This window comes from Myotis daubentonii, chromosome 17 (genome assembly GCF_963259705.1).
Source record: "Myotis daubentonii chromosome 17, mMyoDau2.1, whole genome shotgun sequence".
Lineage (NCBI taxonomy): Eukaryota > Metazoa > Chordata > Mammalia > Chiroptera > Vespertilionidae > Myotis > Myotis daubentonii.
In genome coordinates, this window is record NC_081856.1 from 17,358,344 (window position 1) to 17,383,267 (window position 24,924).

Consider the following 24,924-nt stretch of genomic DNA (forward strand, 5'->3'; position numbering starts at 1 on the left):
TCTCAGGAGCCTGCACGGTAGGAAAGGACACCAGCTTGGAGTTTCTTATTCTTCACGCAGCATGCCGAGTTACAAACAGGATTAGATTAAGTGGCTGAGGAGGAGAGAGGGGGCTTCTAAATCCCATCGGAAAGGGATTTTCGCCTGTGGGGGTAGGTTGAGGTCAGCAAGCTGGCTGTGAAAGGCCCCTAACCCTTTACTGATACGTACCCTGAGAAAGAACACAGCTCTAGGAGATTACACGGGGTTTCCCCATAATACCGAAACATCCTCCTCTGCCTGCCTTTGATGTTGGTCCGCCTTAATTTTAAAATAAATCTACTTGACTCTTTAAAAACCGCAAAACCTCAACACAAATAAAAATTACAATAGGGAACTGCAACGCGGGCTCACAGCGGGCAAATTATATCTTCCCCCGGTTACCTTGATGTGCTTGGCAAGGCTCCACCTCACTTGGAGGAGCAGCAAATTACAAGCCTCAAATTGGACTCCCGGATTTACAGAATGACATATGTTAAACCTGGCTTATATTAAAAGGGAGAGTTCAGGTCAGTTGTCAAAGCTGTACTCCCTGCCTTTTTTTTTGTTTCATTTCTGGATGTGGGAGATGACCCCCAGCTCTGGGGCTGAAATCCCAGGTGGGATCTCAGCAGGGGGTGGGGGGGGTATGCATTTGCCTTTTAAAAGAAGACAGGCTGCCACTGCTTCCCACAACACAGCAGCTGTTCAGGGACCTGCAGGTGGAAGGTCAGGGGTCACTGAAATTGACAATGTTGTTGAAAAGTGATCTTTTGCCAAAGGCCTGTGGTTGCCTCCTGCTGGGGTCTCCCAAATTCCTGGAAGATGCAGCCTTCTGTCCTCCACCCCCCACCCCCCACCACCACCTCCCGATAATTAAGGACTGCTTCCCTAGCTAAGAATTGACTTACAATTATTCAAACCCACTGGAGCGGTCAGCTGGAACAAAAGCCAGGGAAAGAAGCAGGGAATTGGTTTAAGGAAAAGTGGAAAACCACTTATTCAATTGTTCCAGAATGCTTTGAAATCAGACCCGAATTCTCATCCCTGCTCAGTTACTTATTAGTGTGTGATCGTGGGCAACGTTTTTTCCCTCTAAGCCTCTGTTTCCTCACCTATATAATGGGTATAACAACTTCAAAGAGTTCTTGTGAGGGTTAAAGGGATTTCAGTGACTGGAAGAACAAATCCTGGGATCACATCAGAGCCACACTTACAGGTGCCTGGGAAAGAGCTCATTGTCTAGCTCATTTGATGGTTGTGGCAACCCTGAGGGGCAGGCAGGGCATCTTAGTCCCATTTTACAAACCGGAAAGTGAAGTGGACATAAGAACGTGCTGGGGCAGATGCTCCTTCCACAATGTCACAAATGGCCACAGCCCCCAAGAAGCACCTCAAAATCCCAGTCATCAAAAGGAGAACGGGTACAAACATTTCTTTCTATGGAAAAGTAAGTCCTGAAATCCTCCGCCTTCATCCTGATTTAAAACATGAGCAAGCACCTGCTTCCCATTCAGATCCCTCCCACCAGATGCTGAGCATCTACTCTCGTTGCAAACACAGAATAGCGTCTGGCCCTGCACGGCACCCTGGATGCGTCAGCGAGAAGGTAGGCAACGCTGGCTATTGGCTTTAAAATTGAGAGGACAAAGAACCAACTTGTCCTTTTTGAGTTTCCGTTGCTTTTCTAAAAAAACCCCACGACATTCGTGTGAGTTACAGCCCCATGTGCCTGGGTTGGAGAGACTTTCTGTTGACGCTTCAGCTACGAGTTTTGCCCAGAACGGTGTGCTCCAGACCTCAGACTCTCCAGAAAACATACCTAGAGCCTCAACAGACTATTCCAGTACCTGACAGTGTTAACTTTCCCGGGTGAGTTTGCCTGCATCTTGTTTTTCTCTAGTCACTAGTCGTTGGACTTTATTGCTCAGCCCGTTAGAGCACCGGTCCTGTAGCCCCCGCATCGGTAAGTTCAGCCTTCCACATCAATGCCAATTCCCTTTGGCCTTTGATTCTCTTTCCAGTATTGCTTATCGATGGAACAGGAATAAGAATTCTGAAAATCAATACTGTCCCCTTTCTTTTTGATGGGTGGGTATTTTAGGAGAATAATTCTTACGAGCAAAGAAACAGTTTCAAGAAACGCATGTGCTGTAGATTAAATCCACACTTTGGGAAAGGCAAGGAACTCAGCAGTTCATTCTGACCACTGGTGGCCTTTGTTGTCACCAGTGAAAATAAAGATGTTTCTAGTGTGTTACAGTGGGACACGTGTTTTTTCCATTTGTTTAGTGTCAACCAACAACAAAATCCCCCAGTGGTCTAAGCCTTAAAGGGTATTGGTAGCGGAACCATCATTCCCTGAGAAATAAAATAGGTCTCAGTTCCCAGAATAAGCCAGTTACACAGATTGAAGTCACACACTCAAGGCATTAAATTGGAAACTCTATACTTAATCTCCCAAGCCACATGGTCTCAGCTTTCACTAAAATTGAACTTACTTAATTGACTTTGTGGAGATATTCCCCACAAGAGTTCAAATGTCTTTTCTTAGGTAAAATTGAACACATGCAGAATAATAACAAATGATCTTGATTATAGCTACATTACCAAACTAATTTGAAGAGTTTTCTAACAATGTTGCCAACGCCAATTAGAATTGTGCCGATGCACACATAGGAGCCGCTTCTAATATTAATTATGACTTTGATGGGTACTGAGCAAGCCTGGTGGGAACATCACCTGGGCCCAAGAGAATCAAGTTTTGGCTCCAGCTTTGACCCAATCTACCTATGTGACCTGGGCAAAGCCATTTGGGGTCTTTCTATTAAAAAAAAATAAAAATTAAGTCTTTTTTTAAATCTAAAAATTTATGGAATTATGCTATTTTTAGGTGTCCTTTTTTAAGTCATAAAACCAATTATTTAACTATTTTTATACTAGGGGCCTGATGCACGAATTTCGTGCAAGAGTAGGCCTTCCTTCCCCTGGCTGCAGGCACCGGCTTCCCTCCAGCACCAAAGACTCAGAATTCTCTCACAGCCCCAGCTTTGTCTGGAAGGTCGTCCAGAAGGACGTCCAGTCTAATTAGCATATTTCTGCTTTTATTATTATAGATTATTTAAAAAAACCGTTTTAATGTCAGCTAGTTGGAGGGGTTAACTCATTTATTTATTTGCTAACCAATGCACACCGGGCACTGGAAGGCATAGATGAGACACCTGGTTCTGTTCTCAGGACAGAGCCGCCTTGCATCCCTCCATTTACATGGTACTTGGTGTGCATGCTGCCCCCTAGAGTTGTGCACTTGGACTTCAGGGAACAGGATGAGCAGAAAAGACGGAGAGAACAAGGTGGGCAACTCGTTCAGCCCAAATCAGAAATTTTTATAGTGAATTAAAAATTCTCTCGCCTTGGAAGGAATTTCCTTTTACGTATTTGTGGAAGAAATAAAGTAAGAACGCGCAACTTCTTGTTAAGGCAAGACATTTTTTCCAACTTTAGATCACACAGGTGTTTGAAAACCTTTGGAGGCTTACACAGGGATAGTTTCCCACTTAACACACCGTGTTCAGCCGAAAGCTCCCCTTTCGGAACGATTCTCGCACATTAGCGGACACGGTGGTTCTGCGGAGATTGGAGATTTCGCCTGAACCTGTGCGTTCACACACACAGTGACACATTCCCAGGTATGGGAAGAAAGAATGTGGAACTGAAACACGCACAAAAATATTTTCAGTTGATAGGCACATCGGTGGCAGGAAGGTGATGAGGGAGCTTGGTCAGTGGAGTCTCCCTGTCACAGGTGCCTATCCTGACATCACTGATGTCAGGGGCAAGAAGTTACGTCAAAGCCAGAGTGAGGTACAGCACTACTCGGAGGATACTGGCCAGGTAACTTACTGAAAAGTACAGCAGGGTCTTAGCCGTAGTGAAGGGCTCTGCGATAGGGATGCTCTGTGTGCTGTTATGACGGCGGCGCCCTCAGATGCCTGGGAGGCCAGGAGCGGCTGGGCTACTGTCTGCTTACACGGTGCCTCTGTCCTGAGCGGCCGGGAACCCGCTCTCATCCTCAGCCAGTGGGCATAACCTCTAGCCTCCGTTTGTAAAGCCAACAAGCCAGGGTTGGCCTGGCTTCGTCCTTTGTCGGGACCGGCAAGCACCGTGCAAACATGATACATTCGCTCGGGGCTGAGTGGGTCACAGAGCCAGGGCCCAAAGCCGATGAAAGGCGGCTCAATAATGCCTGACCACCAAGGAAGGCGGCCTGGAGGAAAGCGTCCACATTACTTGGGTTCCTGCTGTGGGGGCGAGCCTGCAGCTTCTTGCTCTGTTGTCCCTGGGCCTGCCACATCTTTCTGCAGCGCACGTCACTCCTGCCACCCCCTCGCTCCAATGTGTTGCTAATGTGCTAAGGACACCGGCCATTCAGCAGCTCTGTGCGCCCCAAATGGCAGCTTGTCTTCCATTTGTCTCACTCCCTTTGTCTGCGGACTGAACTGTGAACTGGTGCTGTCACTCACAGTAACAAGAGATGCACACTGACTCTCTCCAGCCCCTTCCCCCAGCGGCAGCCGGCAGACCTTTGCAACAAAGACGCCAGCAACCCAAGGCCCTAAGGCCTGTGGGGACTAAGGACACCAAACCCCACAGTTTAGCAGCAGATAGAAGCTCAGTCACTCAACCAACCACACGGATCTCCATTTTCTGCGGCTAAGGCTGTGCTCCAAACTGGCGCTTGCCCGTAGCGCTGGTTTTGCACCTGGAAGAGATAACACAGGCCACCTCGGTGCTTATCCTGTCTGTGTTTTCAGAATGGCCAGGTGCGGGAGGCGCATCCCAAAGTGAGTCTTAGCGTGTCAAGAGATTTGTCATGTCACAGTGGGCAAGTATCAACCTGTCACTTCTTTAGCTGCTTCCCCTAAGCATTAAGTTGAACCAAATGAAATTGCACTTTTCGTAGGTCAAACATAAAACAAGAAAGAGTGGTGTTTAGATGCATGCATACAAGCATGCATTGGTTGTATGCATGCATATAAGCATAACCAATGAACACAGATACTAGGGGGGTGAGGACATGTGCTGTGGGGTGGGAATGGCTGGGGAGAGGTCAATGGGGGGGAAGGAAACTATGCAACACTTTAATCAATAAAGAATAAAAAAAAAGAAAAAGAAAGAACAGTGTTATATGGTTCATCTTAATAGAAAGAATCAACAAGAATTAACATCAATGAAGTGACTTCTATACCCCAGGCCCTCTCTGGGGACTTTAGCTATGCTGCTTCTCTTGATTTTCATGCATGACATCATGTCAAGGTGCTAATATTATCTCCATTTTGCAGATGAGAGGTTAAAGAAATTATCCCTGCCCTGGCCTCTGTGGCTCAGCTGGATGAGTGACATCCGTGCACTAAAGGGTTGCCAGTTTGATTCCTTGTCAGGGAACATGCCTGGGTTTCGGGCTCAATCCCTAGTGGGGGGGGGGGCATTGGGAGGCAGCCAATGGATATTATGCTCTCACATCAATGTTTCTCTCTCTCCATCACTCTGCCTTCCTCTCTCTCAAAAAATCAATTAAAAAAAGAAAAAAGAAAAGAAAAAGAAATTGTTCCCAGACTCAGTGAGGACAGCTGCGATGGGAACCCATGCTTGCGTGCCTTTAAGACCTGAACACTTTTTCCTCTGCCATGTGTAGATTTCACTTTATGAACTCACTAATAAGGCTTACAGGTGGTTCATCTGAACTAAAGAATAACTGACACTATTTCCATGTAAAAATGGCCGAGTCAGATATTATGCCATTACCCTACTAAATAACCCCCAGTGACTATCTGCTTACAGTTATGTTCAAATTCACTCGTCCTCAATATTCTGCTCATTCTCTTTCTAGCTTTATCTCTCCCCTCTGCCTTGCTTTCCTTGCATCCCATTCTCCACTTCCTAAGTCACATCTGAGATCACCTCATGTGGTGACCACCTGTTCGAACCCCATTCTCTTCCTGAAATCACCAACCCACTCTGTAGAATCGGCTGCAGGAATTTTACCCATCATTTGAAGCCCACTTTGAATGCCTCCTGGTCCACGCATTTTTCCTGGTTCCCCCAAAAGATGTGAACACACCCTCCTGCAAATTTCCATAGTCCCCTCTATGCCTGCTGAGGTCTTACCACTTCTGGTCCCACTGGTGGTGTGGCTAATTGGACAGTTGCCTAGAGCAAGGATCTGGGGAAAATTTATTCTGTAAAGGACCAGATAGTAGGTACTATTTTAGGCACTCCAGGCCACCCAGAACTGGCCACAACTACTCAACTCTGCTGTTGTATTGTGAAAGCAGCCATAGACAGTACCTAAATAAATGGATGTGGCTGTGCTTCAATAAAACTTTATTAATACAAACTATTGGCAAGCTGGATTCGGCCCCCGTGTGCCAGTCCCTGTTTGGGCTCATTGGTTCTCCAGTGTTAACAACTGTACCTTCCTCATGTCCATTTGCTGTGCAGCAGAGTATCACAGTGGCCCTCTTAAATAGTGGAACTAAACAGAGGTCTCAGTTGTTGGAATCAGAGATGCTTTTTTAGCTATCATTGGGCCCTGAGAACTCTGCGGACTTCTCCTGAGCGGCCAGACAGACCTGTTTCCCTGTGGCCGACTTTCCTGTAGGCTCGACCTGGAGCTTCAAAGGCAGGGACCCTAGGGAGCCACAAAACCCTTTGTCAGCCAACCCCTTCTCAAATCCGAGAAAACATCGGTAAGATTTATAGGTGTAGAAAGTCACCTTAGGCCGGGAATCTGCTAATACAACAAAGGAAGCCACCACATCTGATGACTTCTGACTCAAAAGGAAAGGGAAAGTGGGTCCCAGCGCAGGAAGAACCTCGCAAAGTCCGTTTTCCTTCACTGCACCAGCTGGGCCCTAACTTTATAATGGAGAGGCGTTCGCCACTGGTGGGTTTCACTCCTGAATCTGGCGCCACGGTTCTAGGTAGGGGAAATCTGCAGAGGTGTGCATGTCCGGCCACGGGGTCAGTTCCAAAACACAGTGGCTCCCCAGGGGCTGGGGCACCCCTCTTTTTAAAAAATAGATTTTTATTGATTTCAGAGAGGAAGGGAGAGAGGAACATCAATGATGAGAGAATCATTGATTGGCGGCTTCCTACATGCCCCCCCACCCCACCCCTACTGGGGATCGAGCCTGCAATCTGGGCATGTGCCCTGAGCATGAATTGAACTGTGACCTCCTGGTTCATAGGTCAATGCTCAACCACGGAGTCATGCCTTCCAGGTATGGGGCACTCCTCTTTATTTGTTGACAATATTTAGTGCATTAAAACACTTCTGCCCTCCAAGTGTCTGGGCGTGTTCAGTAGTTTACCCACCTGGGCTCCATATATATTGTTAGTTCCTGTCCTCAGTCAGCTCTGACCTCTCTCCTTTCTAAACCACTTGATACATAGAAACAATCTATATCCTACTGACCAGGAGTTGTCAGTCTATTAGCTATAATCAGAGACAAAATAAGTGCATAAGAATGTCCTCTGTGTGTGTAATGACAGCGACTAGAACAGCGGTTGCCAATCTTTCGGACCTCATGGACCACAGATGTCCATGGACCACCGGTTGGCGGCAGCTGAACTAGAGTGCCTTTAGTAGTTACTCCTCTCTTTACACAAGGAAGTACAGTTGGCCCTTGAACGACACTGCACTGGTTCACTTATGCAATAGATACACAGTTGGTCTTCTGTATCCCTGTGCTTTGCATCATGTATTCAACCAAATGTGGATAGAAAACAGTATTTTCAAATCCGTGGTTGGGAATCCGTGGATATGGAGAGGCAACTGTATGCATTGTTCTACCCCATTTTATATAAGGGACTTGAGCAGATTTTGGTATCCACAGTGGGGGAGGGTGTCCTAGAACCAATCCCCTGCATATAGCAAGAGGAAACTGTGGTTAGGTTTTGGGGGAGTCAAAACTTATACATGGATTTTCTATTGCACAGTGCTCAGCACCCCTAACCCCTGCAGGTCAACTGCACAATCTATGTTTTCTTTTGTCTGTGGCTAGAACATCAGTGTGGATAAAAAGGGATGGTATTTAAGCACTAACAGATTAAGAATCAATTTTTGAGCTTTATGATAAACATATATCAATTCCTGTTCCCAGCCTCCTTGAGGGCCAAACTTGCAGCAAACCCTGAGCCAAAGGCTCTGTGGGGAAGACTGCATATTATTACAACAGGTCGGAAACAAACATGTCCACAGAGTCAACACCAAAATCACGTTCTCTGCTGCCGAAGCACCCAGACGTTTCCGCCCTTGGCTACCGAGCACTCTGGGCATAACACAGCTTTCTGCTCTCTGCACAGCCCCTCCTCTCAAACAGAAGCAGCGGGTTATTTTTAAGCCGTGACCTGGGCTGACCTCTTGGGCAAGGCCCCTCCTGCTGCTTTCTGGCGCAACCCTAATTGCACGCCTGCAGCAACGCTGTTTCACAAGTTTTCTCCTAGAAAACGAACCGTGTTTCTGCAACCAGACCAGGTCACCACTCTGCTGCTATGGAAAGCAAACAGTTTGACATCCTCATTACCAGACGATACTCATGAATATTAAGATAACTGCAGGGAACGCTTGAGAAGAATCGCCTCATTCGCCCTGTGTGCTTCTTTGCTTGCCTTTTAGCAATTTACAAATGTTAGACATGGGGTTCCTAATCAGACGACCTAGCCGAGGCCCTCGGTTGCAAGCCTGTTCAAGCTGATGCTCCTATCGTGTGAAAGGAAATGGGGTGAGGAGAGAAGCAGGGTGGGGAGCAAAGCAGAGGCCCACGTTCAGCAGGTCCCAGAGCCGATGGTATTACTCACATGTGTTGGGAAGCATTGGGGTACAGTTTTGAAAACTGTGGGGCCGAGTCCTCGGGGCCGTGGGGCGCAGCGTGGCTGATCACCATCATAATGGGCCTATGGGGATACATTCTCTTAGACATTTTGAAGTAATTAATGCTCTCGTTAGTGATTAAGTCTGTGAAGTAGTCCTGAAACATACATTTGACACAAAACAGAAATTACAAAAGGTGACATTCATCAGATCACATTTGAATACTGCTTTCCTCAGAAGCAACTCAGTGAATCACGAGGGCAGGTCTAAAGCGGGAAGGGGCACTGGGCTTCCCAAGGCAACACGTCAGTTGCCAGGGACTTTCTAGGGTCACCAGCGTGGTAAAATGGACTCTGAGTAATGCACAACTGAGCAATTAGGCACGAAAAAAGTCAAGTCCTGTTTGCCCAAGATCATGATCAGATCTGGCAACCCAAATGCTAGAGCACATAAAACACCGGATGCATATTTCATTCTCAGATTTCATTGACGTAATCCATTGACAAAAATTTAATTATTTCAAGGGCAGGAAACACCAACACCCACTACACATTCACAGTTCCAGAACACACACACACACACACACACACACACACGCAAAAGATATTTTCTTTTAAATTAAAAATTCACCTGTAGGAATTATACAATAATTGCTAAAGGAAACCTTGGCCAAAATCTGGGTGCACAGGAAAAGCTGTAGCATTTTATTAATTAATGTACTTGAAACACTAAATATGGGAAGCAGTTAATTTCCTGCAGATTATCCTCTGTTAATTGCGCAGCTAAAATGATACAGCTGCTGGGATTAGGGCCTGACGTTAATCAAATGACTTAACCCCCAGTCCCAGGGGCTGATGCAAGTCTAGAAGGGAATGAAAAGGAAAGGAAAGATGAAAACTTAAATTAAACCACCTGCCCCTCTTAGTGTGTGTCAGGGGCCTAGAGTTCCAGCAGAAACGTCGGAAAGCGCGTGGGCAAGGTTCACAGTGGCAGGGGCGTCCAGGCCTGACGAATCACATGTAGATTTAAGGACCAGAACAGCTGCAAAAGCAGCGCCCAAGGGACGAAATCTGTGTCACATGCCATTGTTAGGACAAGCCCACAGGCTATCACCGTTTTCTACGGGAGTGTCTGTTTCATTCCTTTCCCCGCTAAAAAAAAAAAAAAAAAAAAAGATATATATTCTTTTTGGACACAGTTGTCTTTGACACTTAATCAGCTGTGGTAATGGGCAAGTTACGCTGATTTAGTCTTCGGAGGGAATCTTGATTACATCGCTGTCCTTAGGACAACAGGGAAAGAGAGGTTAATCGCTTGAACAAGGAGCGTGAAAAGCATCCCCACAGATAAAAAACGATGGCGGTGGCAATCCGTGGGAGTCGCAGGATGCGGCTCGGATCTGCCTCCGAGGTCCCTACCAGCTAGCTCTCAGCTTTGGTGAGTCTGGAGACTTATTAGGGATGTTTGTGACTTCATTTGCACTCATTGTTTTCTGAAGGGTATGAAAGAGGAGACTTACACCTTATCTCCCACCAAGTTCCTTGTGCTTAAATCAGGCCAAGCATCAAGGCAGCCATGTGCCCAAATTAAATCAAGTTCCCTCCTCATGTCCACCAGCGGCTCTTTGGTAGTGATCTGTGCTACACAGAGTGGATCTGAGGCTTCTTTTAGGTAAATGAGGAAGAGGTGAGCATGGCCAGAAGGGAAGAGGCTATTTTAGGCTCATGCGCAGGCTACATTCAAAGATATGTTTCCCCTTCACTCCTGTGATCTGAAAATTGTCGTATGTACATTGGCAGTCACAGAACCCTGGGGAATTTTAAAGTCTAATCTAGGATCCATTTGTCAGGGGACCGTGGGGCATGCCAATTCCAGTTTCTACGAACTGATTTGGAAATCCTAGGATTGATAGCGTTAGAGACACTTGCGGACTCGAGCTGCCCCGGGGCAGGTGTCCTGGTCTCATAGCTAAGGTTGGTCAGACAGGAGTCCAAGAGAGGAGTGTGGGTCCCCAACCTCTGATTATTCCACTTGTTTGCTCTTATTTTTACAGCTAAATCTGAAGACAAAATTGACTTTCATCTCAGTGAACAGCAAACAGTACAAGATGAACATTTGATTAGGTGGACAAGTCCTCCGGGTGTGGGAGGGAAACCAGAAATTATCACAAGACGGAGTGGAGGCATCTATGATTGTCCTGATGATCCTTTCATCAAAGGCTGATTGCCTTGTGTTCTAATGAGGGGACAAAATCACTACATAAAGTCAGTGTTCCTTGAGAGTCTTTTCTTGCCCGGAGTTTAAAATTACCTTAAAATTTCTCATTCTAACATTCTGAGAACATAGCAAGCCAATCTTGCGGATAGGTTAATTTGCTGAAAATGGCTGTTCTCCATTATGCACAAAGTAAATTGATGCCGTGTAAAAGTGCCTGAAAATTACCTTTGCATAATCAAATCCGTGCTTTTCTTTGATGCCATTGCGACAAACAGTGTAATTATAGAAACGAGAATTCTTGATTAATCCAAGCCATTCTCGCCACCCAGGAGGGATGTAGCTGCCATTATATTCATTGAGGTATTTTCCAAAAAAGGCTGCAATGGGGGGAAAAAAAGGATTATGTTCTCATGTGAAATGATTAATCATAATAAATGTATAAATGCAAAAGTATGAAACGATGGCTTGAAAAAGAGATGGTAGAAGAAAAGTTAACCCAGGTAACAGTGGATGTCAAAATAACGTTAGTGTAATACCCCAATCCCTTGGCAAAGTGACATACATACACGCATTTTCCTTTTGAGTAAATAAAAGTAGCCCCCAAGTACATGGATTATAATTCAATAAAACCTCATAATGATCATGGTACTCTGGGTGCAGCTCTTCTTGTGGTTTTACTGGGATACCAGCAGAACGTACCCCTTTGTTCAGTTGATGTAACAACCAGAGAAGCAGCCGTACTACCCCTTGGCACACACATATTGGAGAGGTGAAAATTCAGTCCTTGTATTAAATTACGTTTTTTTAACTTACTGTTGGAGGGTTGTGAATTATAGAAACACTACTGAAAAGCGTGTCCTTCTTTTTACATATCCAGAGATTACAAATCTTCTAAACCAAAGGTCTGAGGTACACTTTGTTTTTATGGGATGTGGTCAGGGTTTTCATGTGTCATGTATTTTGTGTCATCTGTGTTTACATTATGTGCATTTTACAAATGTGAATGTCTATCTCTTCAAAACAAAAATAAAAAATTCTGGCAACATAGAGATGCTACATAGATGACTAATTTTCATAGAATGATAGGTGGTATGATTAAAGTACTTGCACCATGAATTCTCCGTTCTCATGGAGAAGGCCACTGGAAGGACTGCACATGTAACTTCCGGATGTCACATCCGTGAAAGGCCACTGCCACACAGCTTACTGGTCCTTCAGAGAAGCGAGCCATGAACATGGTCCTCTGCCAAAGATGATGATTGGAGGGGGCTAGGTAGGTCGGGGTTTCAGGAACTAAATGGGTTCGATCTTGAAGCCAGACACCCTTTTTAATGATCAGAAGTGTATTGTTGGCATACTTTTAAGAGAAAGAGGGTGCCACTTGTAACTATTTTAATCCCACCAGGAAAACAGGTATAAATAAGCACTATTCAGAGTAAACCTAAGAGTTTGATTACCTGACTAGACACATACACAGCCTTCCCCTCGAGTATGAAGGACTAGAGAACATTTTATTTTCTATATGAACTAGAGGCCTGGTGCACGAATTCGTGCATGGGTGGGGTCCAGCTGGCCCACCCCGATCTGGGCCAATCAGGGGCCGGGCTGGCCAACGAGAGGGGCCATGGGCGGTTGTTGGGCCGGCCCCACCCCCTGGTTGAACTCCCGGTTGAGGGGACAGTTTGCATATTAGCCTTTTATTATATAGGATATATGGGAATACATATGTGTGTAGTGAAGTGTATGTGTACACACACACTTATATCAACACATACATGTACACATGCATGCATGTTTTAATTTTTCTGATCTTTAAAAGACCTCCCTCTTTAATTTAGGGAGAGAGCATGTCCTCTGCCTTCTAGGTCAAAGCCATTTCCTGGCTTCATTAGCAGGTTTTACAATGAAAACAGGTGGTTCCCGGATGACTGGCTTGGGATGAAAACAGACTCTAGAATCCAGGCACTTCCCTGGTATTGTCTTAAAGCACATATTTCTCCATCATCACCTTATCCACTGTACGTCATTTCCGTGTCTTTAAGGGATAGCTATTTACTTTGCTCTCATCTTTGATCTGCAACTACCTGTAGTTTATCTCCATCTGAATGTTTTACTTGCCCTTTAACGCAGTCATCCAAATGGAATTAATCATTTTCCCTTCCAAATTTACTTCTCCGCTATCCTTTAATTCTCTGAGTGGTGTAATCGCCCTGCCGGGTAACATGCTTGGCAACCCAGAGCCTTCCCTGATTGCACCTGCCCCTCGCCCGGCAGTGGCCACCGCCTGTAGGTTCCACCTGGGTGATGGCTCTCGAACCTTGCCTCCTTCTCTGATTACGTGATCCCCCCCACCACACCCCCACAGATGCCCAGTCTCCTGGCCAGCTTTGCTGGCCAGGCTCCAGGGTCTTCCCGCTCTCAGTACCGCCTTCCTGAAGGCCAGCTTTGGTCACAGCACCCTATTCTCACAGTCTAGATGAACCCTTGCCCCCTGCAGGATCCAGTTTATTTGATAGAGTGCTAGCCTCAGCCTTCCTTGGGTCTGCACAAAGCCACTCTCTCTCCAAGTCCACCTGCTCTTCTTGGCTCATGTCCCTCTCTGCAGCTCTCTACCTCTCCTGTGCTACTGTCTTCATCTCCCTCCCTCTGTCAAGGCCAGAGCACATGCCATTTCACTCCTGGTCTTTGCCCCAATCCCGTAGCCATTTGTGTCTGTGGCTCTAACGACATCCTCTCTTTCTTCCTAGTGGTAGTCAAGTTCATAGGTGAGCCTAACCCTTCTTAGCCTGTAAGGTTTTTGAGGACAAGCATTACCTTGGCCTCATCTCTGTACCCCATCTCCATCTTTGCCCAAAGTATAGGGGCTCCATAAGTTTTGTTTCTTGAACTGGGGTTTATGGATCCTCATGCATTTTGGGGATTCCACAGGTTCCAGACTTGTTACATTTTGTGTTTTCACTTGGATTATAATTTTAACACTGATTTGGTCTAAATATTTTCATACAATAGAGCTCCAGAGTTGCTGAAGTTGATGTTTCTCAGACTGATTTTTTTTTTTTAAGAGTTGACTTCAGTCTGAGGAACAAGGCAGTGTCTACTTATTGGTAGAGTGAATGTTTATCTGTTGAATCTGTGAGTGAGTGAATGGATCAAGCTGTCCCTTAGCCAAACGCCCACAGCCTGAGGATTCTGCCAGGGCCGTGGAGCAGCTCCTGGGGGTAGGACAAAGTGTCAGAGGCTCTCACGTCAGGTCTGACTCAGGATTTCCTCCCAGCTGACCGTGTAGTAGGAATTCTCCTAATGACGGGTTCTTGTCTTCAGAGACTAACCATCTTTTCACACAGAACCACAAGATGAGTTTCCTTTTCCGACGAGAGCAATGTGACTTGGAGTCACAGGCAGCCGACCAGCACCACAGCCCAACAACGTCACTCCAGAAGGGGGCTGTTTCCAGAATCTTCCACTTAATAACCTCAGGCCCAGCTCTTTCCTCTGGCCTGCGCCTCATCCCTGGAGGTTTATTCCATTTTCCTCTCCTTTGGTTTTCAAAGAAGTAAAAGAGTGTAATGGTTTGGGATACAAGCCCTGGAGCCGGCCTGCTTGGGTTCCAATCCTGGCTTGCTATTTGCTTCGCTATGTGTCTACCGGCAAGTTACTTAACTCTACCTCTGATTCCCTTTCCTAAAACCATGAAGATAATAATAACAGTGGTAGCATTCTGGCCAGGATTAAATGAGTTAATGCAAATACCAAGTGCTCAACCCAGTGCCCAGCACATAACAAGAGCTTTTTAAGTGCTGCTACTGCTGCTATTGTTATTAGCATCACTATCATCTCTGTCCTTTCAACTCTGTGTTCTGATTGTAAATAATTGACCATTCTGTGGTGCAAGGAACTCTCATCCCAGATTTCTGCACTTGTGCGTTTGAAAACATTTCCTGAGAGGTTTTCAATATTTTCTTTTCCGATCTGATTGATTTTGTGGCAACACATGCTCTCCCATTTGGCTCCTTTTCCCCTGCTCGATTCGTTATAGAAGTGTTCCTGTTCCTCTTAGTTTTATTTTTTGTTTTTTCCTCCCAGGGCAGCCATGCCAAGCCCTTCCTTCAATTGTTTCCCTCGAAAGACTATTTTGTACTGTTTTCTACCCATTGCCATGGCTATTCGCTGCCCTTTCATCCTCTTCCTATAAACTATTTCTACAAGTCCCTTCACTGTGCTGGTCATTCGCGTCAGAACTCCCTCCAGGTTTTCGGTGTCTCTGTGTTAATGGGGTGTAAAGAATGTACGCAGTTTTCCAGATGTGCCCTCGCCCGTCACACTTGTTCCAAGAAAGACCGGGACCTCGTGCCTCACAAAGCGTGTTGGCAGCACCGAGTGACTCTGGCCTTTCTTGTTGCCTCCTGACGTTGGGACTCGTGTGTAATCACCCCTGGCAACACTCCGCCATTGATTATCTGGCCTTCTAATGATTTCCCTCCAGATGTATTCAATCGCTTCCTCTCTCCCTTAGGTGAATTTCATTTGCTTGCCCACATTGCCATTATAGTATGTGGAGTTTGAAGTTTTTCTCCCCTCTGGTGCTGGTGTTCAACTTCACTTACTGCTGTGCTATCTGAATATATCACCAACAGGCCACCGACCCGCCCTTCCGTGTCACTGTCTCTGGGAGGCCACTGAACAGGTCCTTTCACAGCTGTTTAAGAAGGTGGTGGTGGTGGTGCCAGGAGAAAGATCACAAAGACTTGTTATAATTATTTTTTACTTTAGGCCATGCTACTCTGTCCAGGACTGTTTGTGCCATAATACAGAGGAAAGTTTCCTGGAGCTATTTAAAGCAAAGGTATTTAATTTTATTATTATTACTATTGTGGTTGTTATTAATCCTCACCCAAGGATATTTTTTCTATTGGTTTTTTAGAGAGAGTAAAAGGGAAGGAGGCCCCAGCTGGTTTGGCTCAGTGCATAGAGCATCGGCCTGAGGACTGAAGGGTTCGATTCCTGGTCAAGGGCACATGCCTGAGTTGCAGGCTCAAACCCCAGTAGGGGGCATGCAGGAGGAAGCTGATCCATGATTCTCTCTCATCATGGTTGTTTCTATATCTCTTGCCCTTCTCCCTTCCTCTCTGAAATCAATAAAAATATATATTTTTTAAAAAAGGGAAGGAGGAAGGGGGAGAGAGAGAGAAAGAGAGAGAAAAGATGTGAGAGAGACACATCGATTGGCTGCTTCCCACACACATCCCAACTGGGGCTGGGGATTGAACCTGGAACCAAGGTACATGCCCAGAATTGAACCTGTGACCCTTTGATGTGCAGGCCAACGCTCTAACCACTGAGTTACACTGGCCAGGGCAAAGGTATTTATTTTAAATCAGCAATAGTAACTACACAAAAGATTTCTGATGCTGTGGAAAAGTTAAATCTTATTCAATATAAAAAATGATATGCTAACTAAGCTTTTTAACTCTATGTAACTGATAGATTTGGGTCACAGGATTTCACGGGTTGTAACTAGTAATACACATCATTTTAAACAAAGTAAAAATTATGATTTCTTCTTATGTCAACCCATCTGGTTTCCCCAATTAGATTGTAAGTCTAATGAAGACAGGGATCTTATTTTATATTTCTTCTCAGCCCAGTGTCTAGTGAAGTTCTAAGAATGCTCAATAAATAGCATACTGTGGAATGCTAGGTCTTCTGTTATGTACTCATAAAAAGAATATTAGTTTGTCTTACTTTAAGTGAACTCTATCTTTATAAAATCCTATATTAGAGAATAAATATACTTGCCATAAGTAACATAAATAAATTTTATAATATAAAAAAGACATGGAACTAGAAAAGTTGACTAATTTGTATAAATTGTTTTGTTACAAAAGAATATTCTACAAAAAGTTGTACTGCAGATCTCTGTTAAATATTGCCCTTTATACTTCAGTGATATGTAGAATTAGCAAAACTAAAATTTAATTCACATGTGATTTCAGGTATCATGTGTTCTGATTATAATTTGAACACTACAATTTTTAAGTGAATCAATATAATAACTGCAGTGGCCATTATAAAATGACAGTATAATTTTGGACAGGAAAGAAAACTTAGGAATCCTTCTAGTCCAATCTCTACATTTTATCGGTTGGAAAAGTGGCCTCTCTACAAGTTCTCAAAAACAAATGAAAGGCCGAATGAGCTAGGACGTGACTCCAGGTGGCCTCAGTCTTTGTTCAGGGTTTTTGCTAACACTTGATGCTACCTCTGAAACCTGGCTTATCCCCTTTACCTTCAAACTAGGCCAGGTTTCACACGCATGTCTATCCCCTCACAAGAAATGTAAGCTAAAAAAATTTTGAGCATAGAGTCAGGCAGGATATTCATTTTTATGATCGATAACCCAATGTCATTCCCAGTTCACTTGTCAGAACATAAAATGCAATAGACATGTTACTGTATTTTCCCTTTCTCGAACATTTAAGCGGTTGTGGACTCATATTTTCCATGAGTAAGTTTAGAAAAATTTAGGCTATAGCCAGTCCAAAAATATGCCTCAGTTCTGAAAAAGAAAAATCATGTCATACAACAGTAAATATAATATTGGATCAATTCGATTCATTTAAATCCATGTATTCTGGATTCTTCCCAAAATAAACCTCTTAGTAATTTGTCTTCTCTGAGCTGTTCTTCATAAATCTAATTGCTGCTTTGTGCTTTTCTCTCGATGGATATTTATGTCTAATACATATTTCAGTTTCCTTCATTATTTTTCTTCGGTTCTCAGCTAAATGTTCCAAAAAATATATTCATTATTAAGACAACAATAAAATCTTTATATGCTGGCTCTTTTCCGACTAGTCTAGTGGCTCATGAATAATTATGCTGGTTTAATACCTACTCACCAGTTCTCTTAATTTCCTAAGGTGCCTGTCATCTTGATATGCTTATTTGTTTATTTTCAAATGTGTCACTGTCCCTGGTTAGATCAGTAATTATTGTCACAAAGACATCTTTGCTTCCTAATTGTCTCAGACACTTCAATATGCTCCCATCAAAGATAAATTTAAACTATGTAGATTCTATCACTGCCATTTTAGTCTTCCATTTTATAATTTTTCTGATTTACTAATGGGCACATCAATATTTGTTTTCCACACTAAGTATCTGGATGAGTCCTTGTTACCCTTGAAAAAATGCCTTTAATTTTGCAGGATGACTCACGATAAATTCCACTATTACCTAAGTGTCTGGACCCCCAGGGAGAAGGCTGGCTTCAGAACCTGTCTTAGTTTCCAAGAACATATCTCCTCTCCCTGAATGAAGCAGGCCTGCTGGGCTGAACAAAAGGTCAGACGCTTGTCATGGGCAAAGCCTTATGATGTGCTATTTCATCCTGGACCGAACCCATGAGTTAGAGTCGCACACTGGAGAGAGCCCCGAGGACCAAGGTCCTGACGCCTGGTCTTCCCATTAGAACATCGAATGCATCACTTCAGCGAGTCAACTTAATCTTGTGGGTCTAAGGGAATTGAATGAACTTATCTCTGAGTTTCATTCAAGTTCTTGCAACCCATTTTAGGGTGGATACAGCAGAGCATGATTGAAACAAGTACATGTACAACATTGTCAACTATAGTCACACTGCTGTATACCATGCCTCCAGAACTTATCTTGTTTTCCCCCTTTCTTGGTTTAGTCCTGAAACAAATGAGCAAACCCTCATTGGCTGCTCTCAGCCCTGCAGGATGCTCTGACTCACCCTGCATCTCTACTTATCATAGACATTGTCCATATTGCTCTGGATATGGTGAGAGTCCCAACCCTCCAAGCTGTATGTACGCTGCTGGGAAAAAATTACAGGGAGCCTGGGAGTTAAAAGGAGCCTGATCTCACACAATGCTTTCCAGGAACAAGACAAAATTGGGTGGTTCAAATCAGGAACCATTAGGCATCAGGGGACCATTGCTGATTTTGCTTCTGAGCTGGTCACACAATTTTTGAAATCCCCACTTCAGTTATAAAACAGAGCCAAGTACATTTGCTGTCTACAAAACCCTACAGGGATGCTTGATGCATTTGCAAATTGCTTCAGAGCTCTCGGATGAAAGGTGCTATAAATTTAAATCACTTATGTGAGAAACAGGATAAGGGCCTCGGAGTAACCTAGTTTCTTTCCTCAGCACAAGCAAACGCCCCTGAGATTCCTGGGAGGAGCTTCCTCTGTGAGCGGCTATCTTGAAATGTCTGCGAATGGCAATGCTGTCATATTCACTATGAATAGTTTCATCCACAAATAAAAAGTATTAAGTGCCCACGGGGTGCTCTGCAGAGGAGCCAATGGCCACTTGTTTCCTGAGATCAGTGGGAAAGATTAATTTCACTTTTTGAAGAGATTTAACAGAAAACATTTATCTGAAATCCTTTATTTTTAAATCTTTGGGATAGAGAATTTGTAAAATCATTTCCACTAAGCTTTAATGATAGGTGGTTCTGAAAAACCTATTTTGCATTGTAGCCCCTCTAGAATCATTCTTACTTCCTTTCATGAAGAAATGCTGAAAGCATCTAAATGTTGGAAGAATAAAGGTTTGGGTTAGGGTGGGGGCAGGCAGCCTTACTAGAAAAAGCCTTGCTTCTTTCTTAGAAAGACTGGCATGATGCTTATGACCTCTCTTGAAAGTGGTCCCCAATTTTCAAAAGACCAACTAACCCAAACCTTCCTCTTGCCCTATGTAGGTTAAACAATGATAGCAGGTATAGCAATTGCCTTCCTTTCTTGGAAGGTGGAGGTGAACATCCGAAACCTAAATATGACCACAATTTAAGCTAAAGAAGCTCCAAATCTTACTAAATTATGAATGAATAAATAAATGCATCAATAAGGTACACATCATTGATTTATTCATTCAATGATTTATTCACTCACTAAATGATTGCGATCATCTACTGTGTGCCAGACCCGGAGGAACAATCAACAGAAATTTACCAACATCTAAAACAAACCTCAGGCTGTGCCATGATGCCCTGAGATTCGGGAGGTTGAGGTAAGCGGGCAAATGGGAAGAAAAATAATCTATTGTAGGTTCTCCTGGAAAATTCCAATTGCTGGCTGTACTGATGAGTACAACATTTTCAGAACATGTCCACTGAGAATCATTCTGTCTTCTCTCTAAGGGGCCTCTCACTGGTATATCCTTCAGAGTGAAAAAGTGAGGGAAGGGAAGGATATGATACAGAAGAGAACAGCCTAAATACTTCCACTTAGGAACTTATTGGATCTTCATGTATTTCACCGGGCACTGCATTTTTCTGTGTCTAAGACGTTTTATCAGAGGGTCACGGGTCAGAAAGTTCACCCTTTACCTGTTCTGTAGCCAGTGTTGTTGAGATACACAGCAAAAGTCCGAGGTTCGTGCATCGCCTGCCACGAGGGTGAAGAGCAGTTCTCGTTGTTGGTGTAGACATTGTGGTTGTGCACATACTTCCCAGTGAGCATGGAGGACCGGGAGGGGCAGCACATGGGCGTGGTCACAAAGGCGTTGGTGAAAGTGGCCCCCCCATGTTCCATAATCTTTCTCGTTTTGTTCATGACTTGCAGGGACCCTGAAAGGCACAATTCCAGTGTTGTTTAGCCATTTTTGTCTTGTCACTCAGTGACTCTGTTCCCTTGATTTATTCATTTCCTTCCCTTGGCTTGAAGAAGTCTATAATTTCACCAGCTCTCATTTCCAGAACAAAATTAAAACATTTGGGATGCTACTATGTCAAGTATTTTGCAGAATAATAAACACACTTCAGCTTCTCTCCTCCTTAATCACAAGGGGGGAAATGCAGGCTAATCTGATAATTAGAGCTGGAATTCTAGATACGGAGCAGATTCAAAGGCCAGCCGCCCTTTGAAGAGCACAGAGAACGGTAGGCTCTTACATAACATCAACCCCCCCCCCCCCCCCGCCCACCACACGTGCACCGAGCTAGTGACATTGCAGCGATGCCTACAGATAGTGCTTTAATCTATGAGAAAAAGAGGAAAACATTTTTCCTACTAAGTAAAAGTCCCTCCAAAATGCCTGCATTTAATCAAGAAAACAACAAAAAAAGAGATGACTGTAACTTGGTATCCTCTAGCAAACTCCCCAAATGCCTGCCCAGTGTTCCTCTGAGGATAGCACTACCAGCTTATATTTTCACCTGTTTGCATGTAATTTCAAAAGACAGGTTGTTTGCTTGTAAGAGAGCCATGATTCTAGTGCACTCAAAAGTACTTGCGTGGTAGAAAAATATTCCGCTTTCACGGTCAAAGATGAAATTGTAACCTAAGATTGCTGAGGAAGAAAAAAAAAATCTATTTCGATTACTCTATCCAGCCAAACACTGCAGCTGAAACCCATCCAAATACTGCAGAGAAAAGCACAGGCCAGAATTCAATAGTCTTTTCAGGACTTGTCAAGAAATGCACTACAGAGCGCCACAGCCAAGCCCACTGCATTTGAATCCTGGAGCCTCACATTTCCAACAGGTCCCACTTCTTCCAGAGAAAGGGAGAAAGTCTGTGTAGTTTTCCAGCAAGGAAGGAAATCGTAATGCAAACCAGGCGAGCATTCACAGCAGAAGAGAAACGTGCCACCGTCCAAAAAGCCACAGTTCGCCTGATTTTTTTTCACATACCAGCTTTTACCATTAGGCAAACAGGAGGAGGGTTTCTAATTGGGTCTCATTAGAGCTCCCTAAACTACGCTTCACTTAGGGGATCCCAACTGCTTCTTCCCCTCTGGGTGTCTTCGGGGGGGACCCCACAACCTTTTTGTAATCAGTGAATAACATGTCATGAGCACCCACTTTACGCTGGGCATTTTATCAGCCTTGCACTCTGGGCTGGGCCCCAAGTGAAGCATGAACAAAGGAAATGGAAAATTCTCCGCTGCCGCTGGCCTTCAGTAGTAAATGATCTAAAAGAAAACCTGCATTACAAAAATCCTTGGGGTTAATTGCAAAGCAACGTGCACATCAGAGTGGAGGTACAGCAGTAGCAGTACCTCTGAGGTTAGAGGGGACCTAGGGAGACTGTTCAATAAGGGTTCTGAAACGAGAGTTGAGAACAGAGGGAGGGAGAAAAACATGCAATGGGTGAAGTGGATTATTGGGAGAATGGGGAGGATGCTAGGAAGTGGAATGATGAGTACACCACAGTGGTTAGCTGGAATTGAAAAAAATATGGAGAAGTCTCTTGAAATGTGGGAGCCAGAGTGAGCAAAGAGCTGGAGGCTGGGTAGAGATATTTGGATTGGGTAGAATGGACAAAAGAAAGGCAGGGTAGGTTCTTTGCCAAAGGCATGAAGAACATGGCAAGAAAAAAGTCTTTGAGGGGTGTTGCTGTGGCAATGGGAGTACAGGCAGAGGAAGGAATAGGCTGGTCCATCAAGGGTACAGCCAAGGGGTCACTGAAGCCATCAGGCCACAAGGTGATAAGAACCTGAACTGGATTGTGTTGCTAAAATAGAGCGACTCTATGAAGCAGATCCAAAGACTTCATAATGCATCAGAAGGCCATGAGTTAACTAATATCTCAAAGATTTCAGCATGAAGAAAAAGACTGAAAAAAATAATTGTTTCACTGTTGGCCAAAAAATAAGTAAAAGGAAATATTCCATAGGGATCAAAGAAGTTCATTTTAAAAATGTTGCATTTTGTACTTGTATTGGTTGATCCTACAGAGGGAAGCATCCTGGAGATGAGTAGATGACTAGGGACATGGCGTGGGAGAGAGTGAGAGGTACATGCTGAAGTCTCTCAGTCCCCTCTCTTTTTCAGACATCCTCAGTGCTTACTCATTGTAATATCCTGATTTTGGGAAAATTTTCATTTCCTAATCATCTCTTTATTTCAAAGAATGAGCTCTCAGAGTTTTCTATATGAGATTAGCTGGATTCAAATTTAAAAAAATGCAGCTGGAAACCATCGTTCAAGGCCCCAAATAACAAAGCTACAATCTCTAGTTTATAGATGCATTTGGAGTGAAAATATGGGATGGTAGGTGGAAATCGGATCTAAGTTCAAATAATATGAAAATAGGCTAAAACTTAGCCCAATCGAAACCTTTGGAATTGCCCCAGCCAGGACTTGCCTCATTCTAAATATCCTTAACAATTCCTGCCAATGCTCTGCTTCCAACTAGTCCCATGTCAAAGGGATCCATGAAGAGATTTGGTCGCCACCATCACTGGGGCTCCTGAAAGGGGCACCTAGCTTGAAGCTTCTTAATAAAGAGAACATTCTGAGACATCCTTCTCCAAATTTAAACATCATCCGGAGAATACATTAAATCACAGAATTCTGGGCCCACCCAAAGAAACAGACATAGTAACACCAGGGAAGGGCCTGAGAACTTGCATTTCTAACAAGCTCCGTGGAGACCACACTTGGAGAAGTATTCTAGGTTGGACACAGAATTAGGGAAGCCTAGAGCTGGAAGTGACTTTAGTGGTTGCCTTGTTTTAAGTGATCTAAGTGGCTTCGACCATGTTCAAGGCTATCAGATGTTGTGTAGACAGAAAAAGAAAACACTGATTTTATATTTCCTCTCAGGTTCTCCTCTAAGAGCTCCACATACATTAGCTCATTTAATCCTGACAACAACCCTTCGTAGTAGTGGTGCTGTTTTTATTATTCCCAATTTATGGATGTTAAAACTGAGATGTAAAGGCTTAAATAACATACATGGGGCCACACAGAGCGCAGATGCAAAGACAGGCAGCCTGCTCCAGAGACCAGCTCTTCAGCTCATGAGACTGAGCACGGACTGTGACACTGATGTTTTCAAGACAGAGAAAGAGAAATGATGTCTGCTTGTGGTCAAGGTATGCCTCCCTTTCTGTAGTCTCATATTCTGCTCCATCTGGCCTTTAAGGGGAGATACTGACAGGCACTAATGCCTGCCTCTTGCCCTCCCAAGGGTTGAAGGCATCTTAGTAGCTTAGGCCCAAGAGAAGGGTGAGTGGGCTGAAGATGGGTCTGTCTTTAGTAGCTGACAGCCATAATGGTGTCAAGCTCAGCTTCTGATCTCAATGGATTCCCTGGTTAGACTCAGAGGATGGAGTGCAGGAATCATACCTCTTCTCTCTGTAAAGCAAGCTAGCAGGCACCAGCGAGGTAAGCACAAAGCATCTTCTGTTTATGGCTATGCAATGATTAATATTGGTCAAAACACTGCCTTGCCCTGCATCTATTGCCATGTGACTGTGCCATTGATTTTTCATTGGGAAGCTCTATAAAAAAGTTTCCTGTAATAGAACTCATAATTATGCATTTACAGCTATTGAGAGGAGTGGGTGGGACAATGTCCTGTCCTATGGTAGGAAGGGCAACAATGTCCTTTGTTTTAAGATGAAGCTCCTCACCTCTCTGGGTTTCAGGCCTTTGGTGCCTAAAATGCAAACCACGCTGGTTCACAGTTATCAGAACAATTATTTCACAGAAATGATATGAAACTTAAGATGGAAGACTCATGACAATATTCCCACAGCAGGGCTTAGGAGGATAAGAATAAGAAGAGAAGGAGACTTGAACTTGTGGGACAACATCTGATTTTGCCACAGATTGGCTTGAGCATGTCATTTACTCTCTTTTCATTTGTGCTTTTCATCTGTAAAATGGAGCTAATAACAGTTCCCCTGCCTAGTTTACAGCACTGATGGGGAGCCAATGACGCAGGGCCACAATCTCACTTGGTGCTCATCTCAACCCCACGTTTAGTTTTCTCATGCCCTTCCCATCTCCCTCTCTGTAATCTACATCTCAATTCCAAAAGCTGGGTTAAG

General features: G+C 44.2%; 1 protein-coding gene across 10 annotated transcripts in view; it reads right to left on the reverse strand.

The window, feature by feature from the left end:
• Window positions 1-24,924, reverse strand: part of SULF1 (sulfatase 1) — a 173,837-nt gene that overhangs the window by 57,921 nt on the left and 90,992 nt on the right. For all 10 annotated transcript variants that reach the window (XM_059672934.1, XM_059672935.1, XM_059672936.1 and 7 more), the window contains 3 exons: window positions 20,471-20,710; window positions 11,336-11,487; window positions 8,881-9,050 (listed from right to left, as the gene is read on the reverse strand). In XM_059672934.1, coding sequence (XP_059528917.1) covers window positions 8,881-9,050; window positions 11,336-11,487; window positions 20,471-20,710 — 562 coding nt within the window. The remainder of the gene's footprint in view (window positions 1-8,880; window positions 9,051-11,335; window positions 11,488-20,470; window positions 20,711-24,924) is intronic.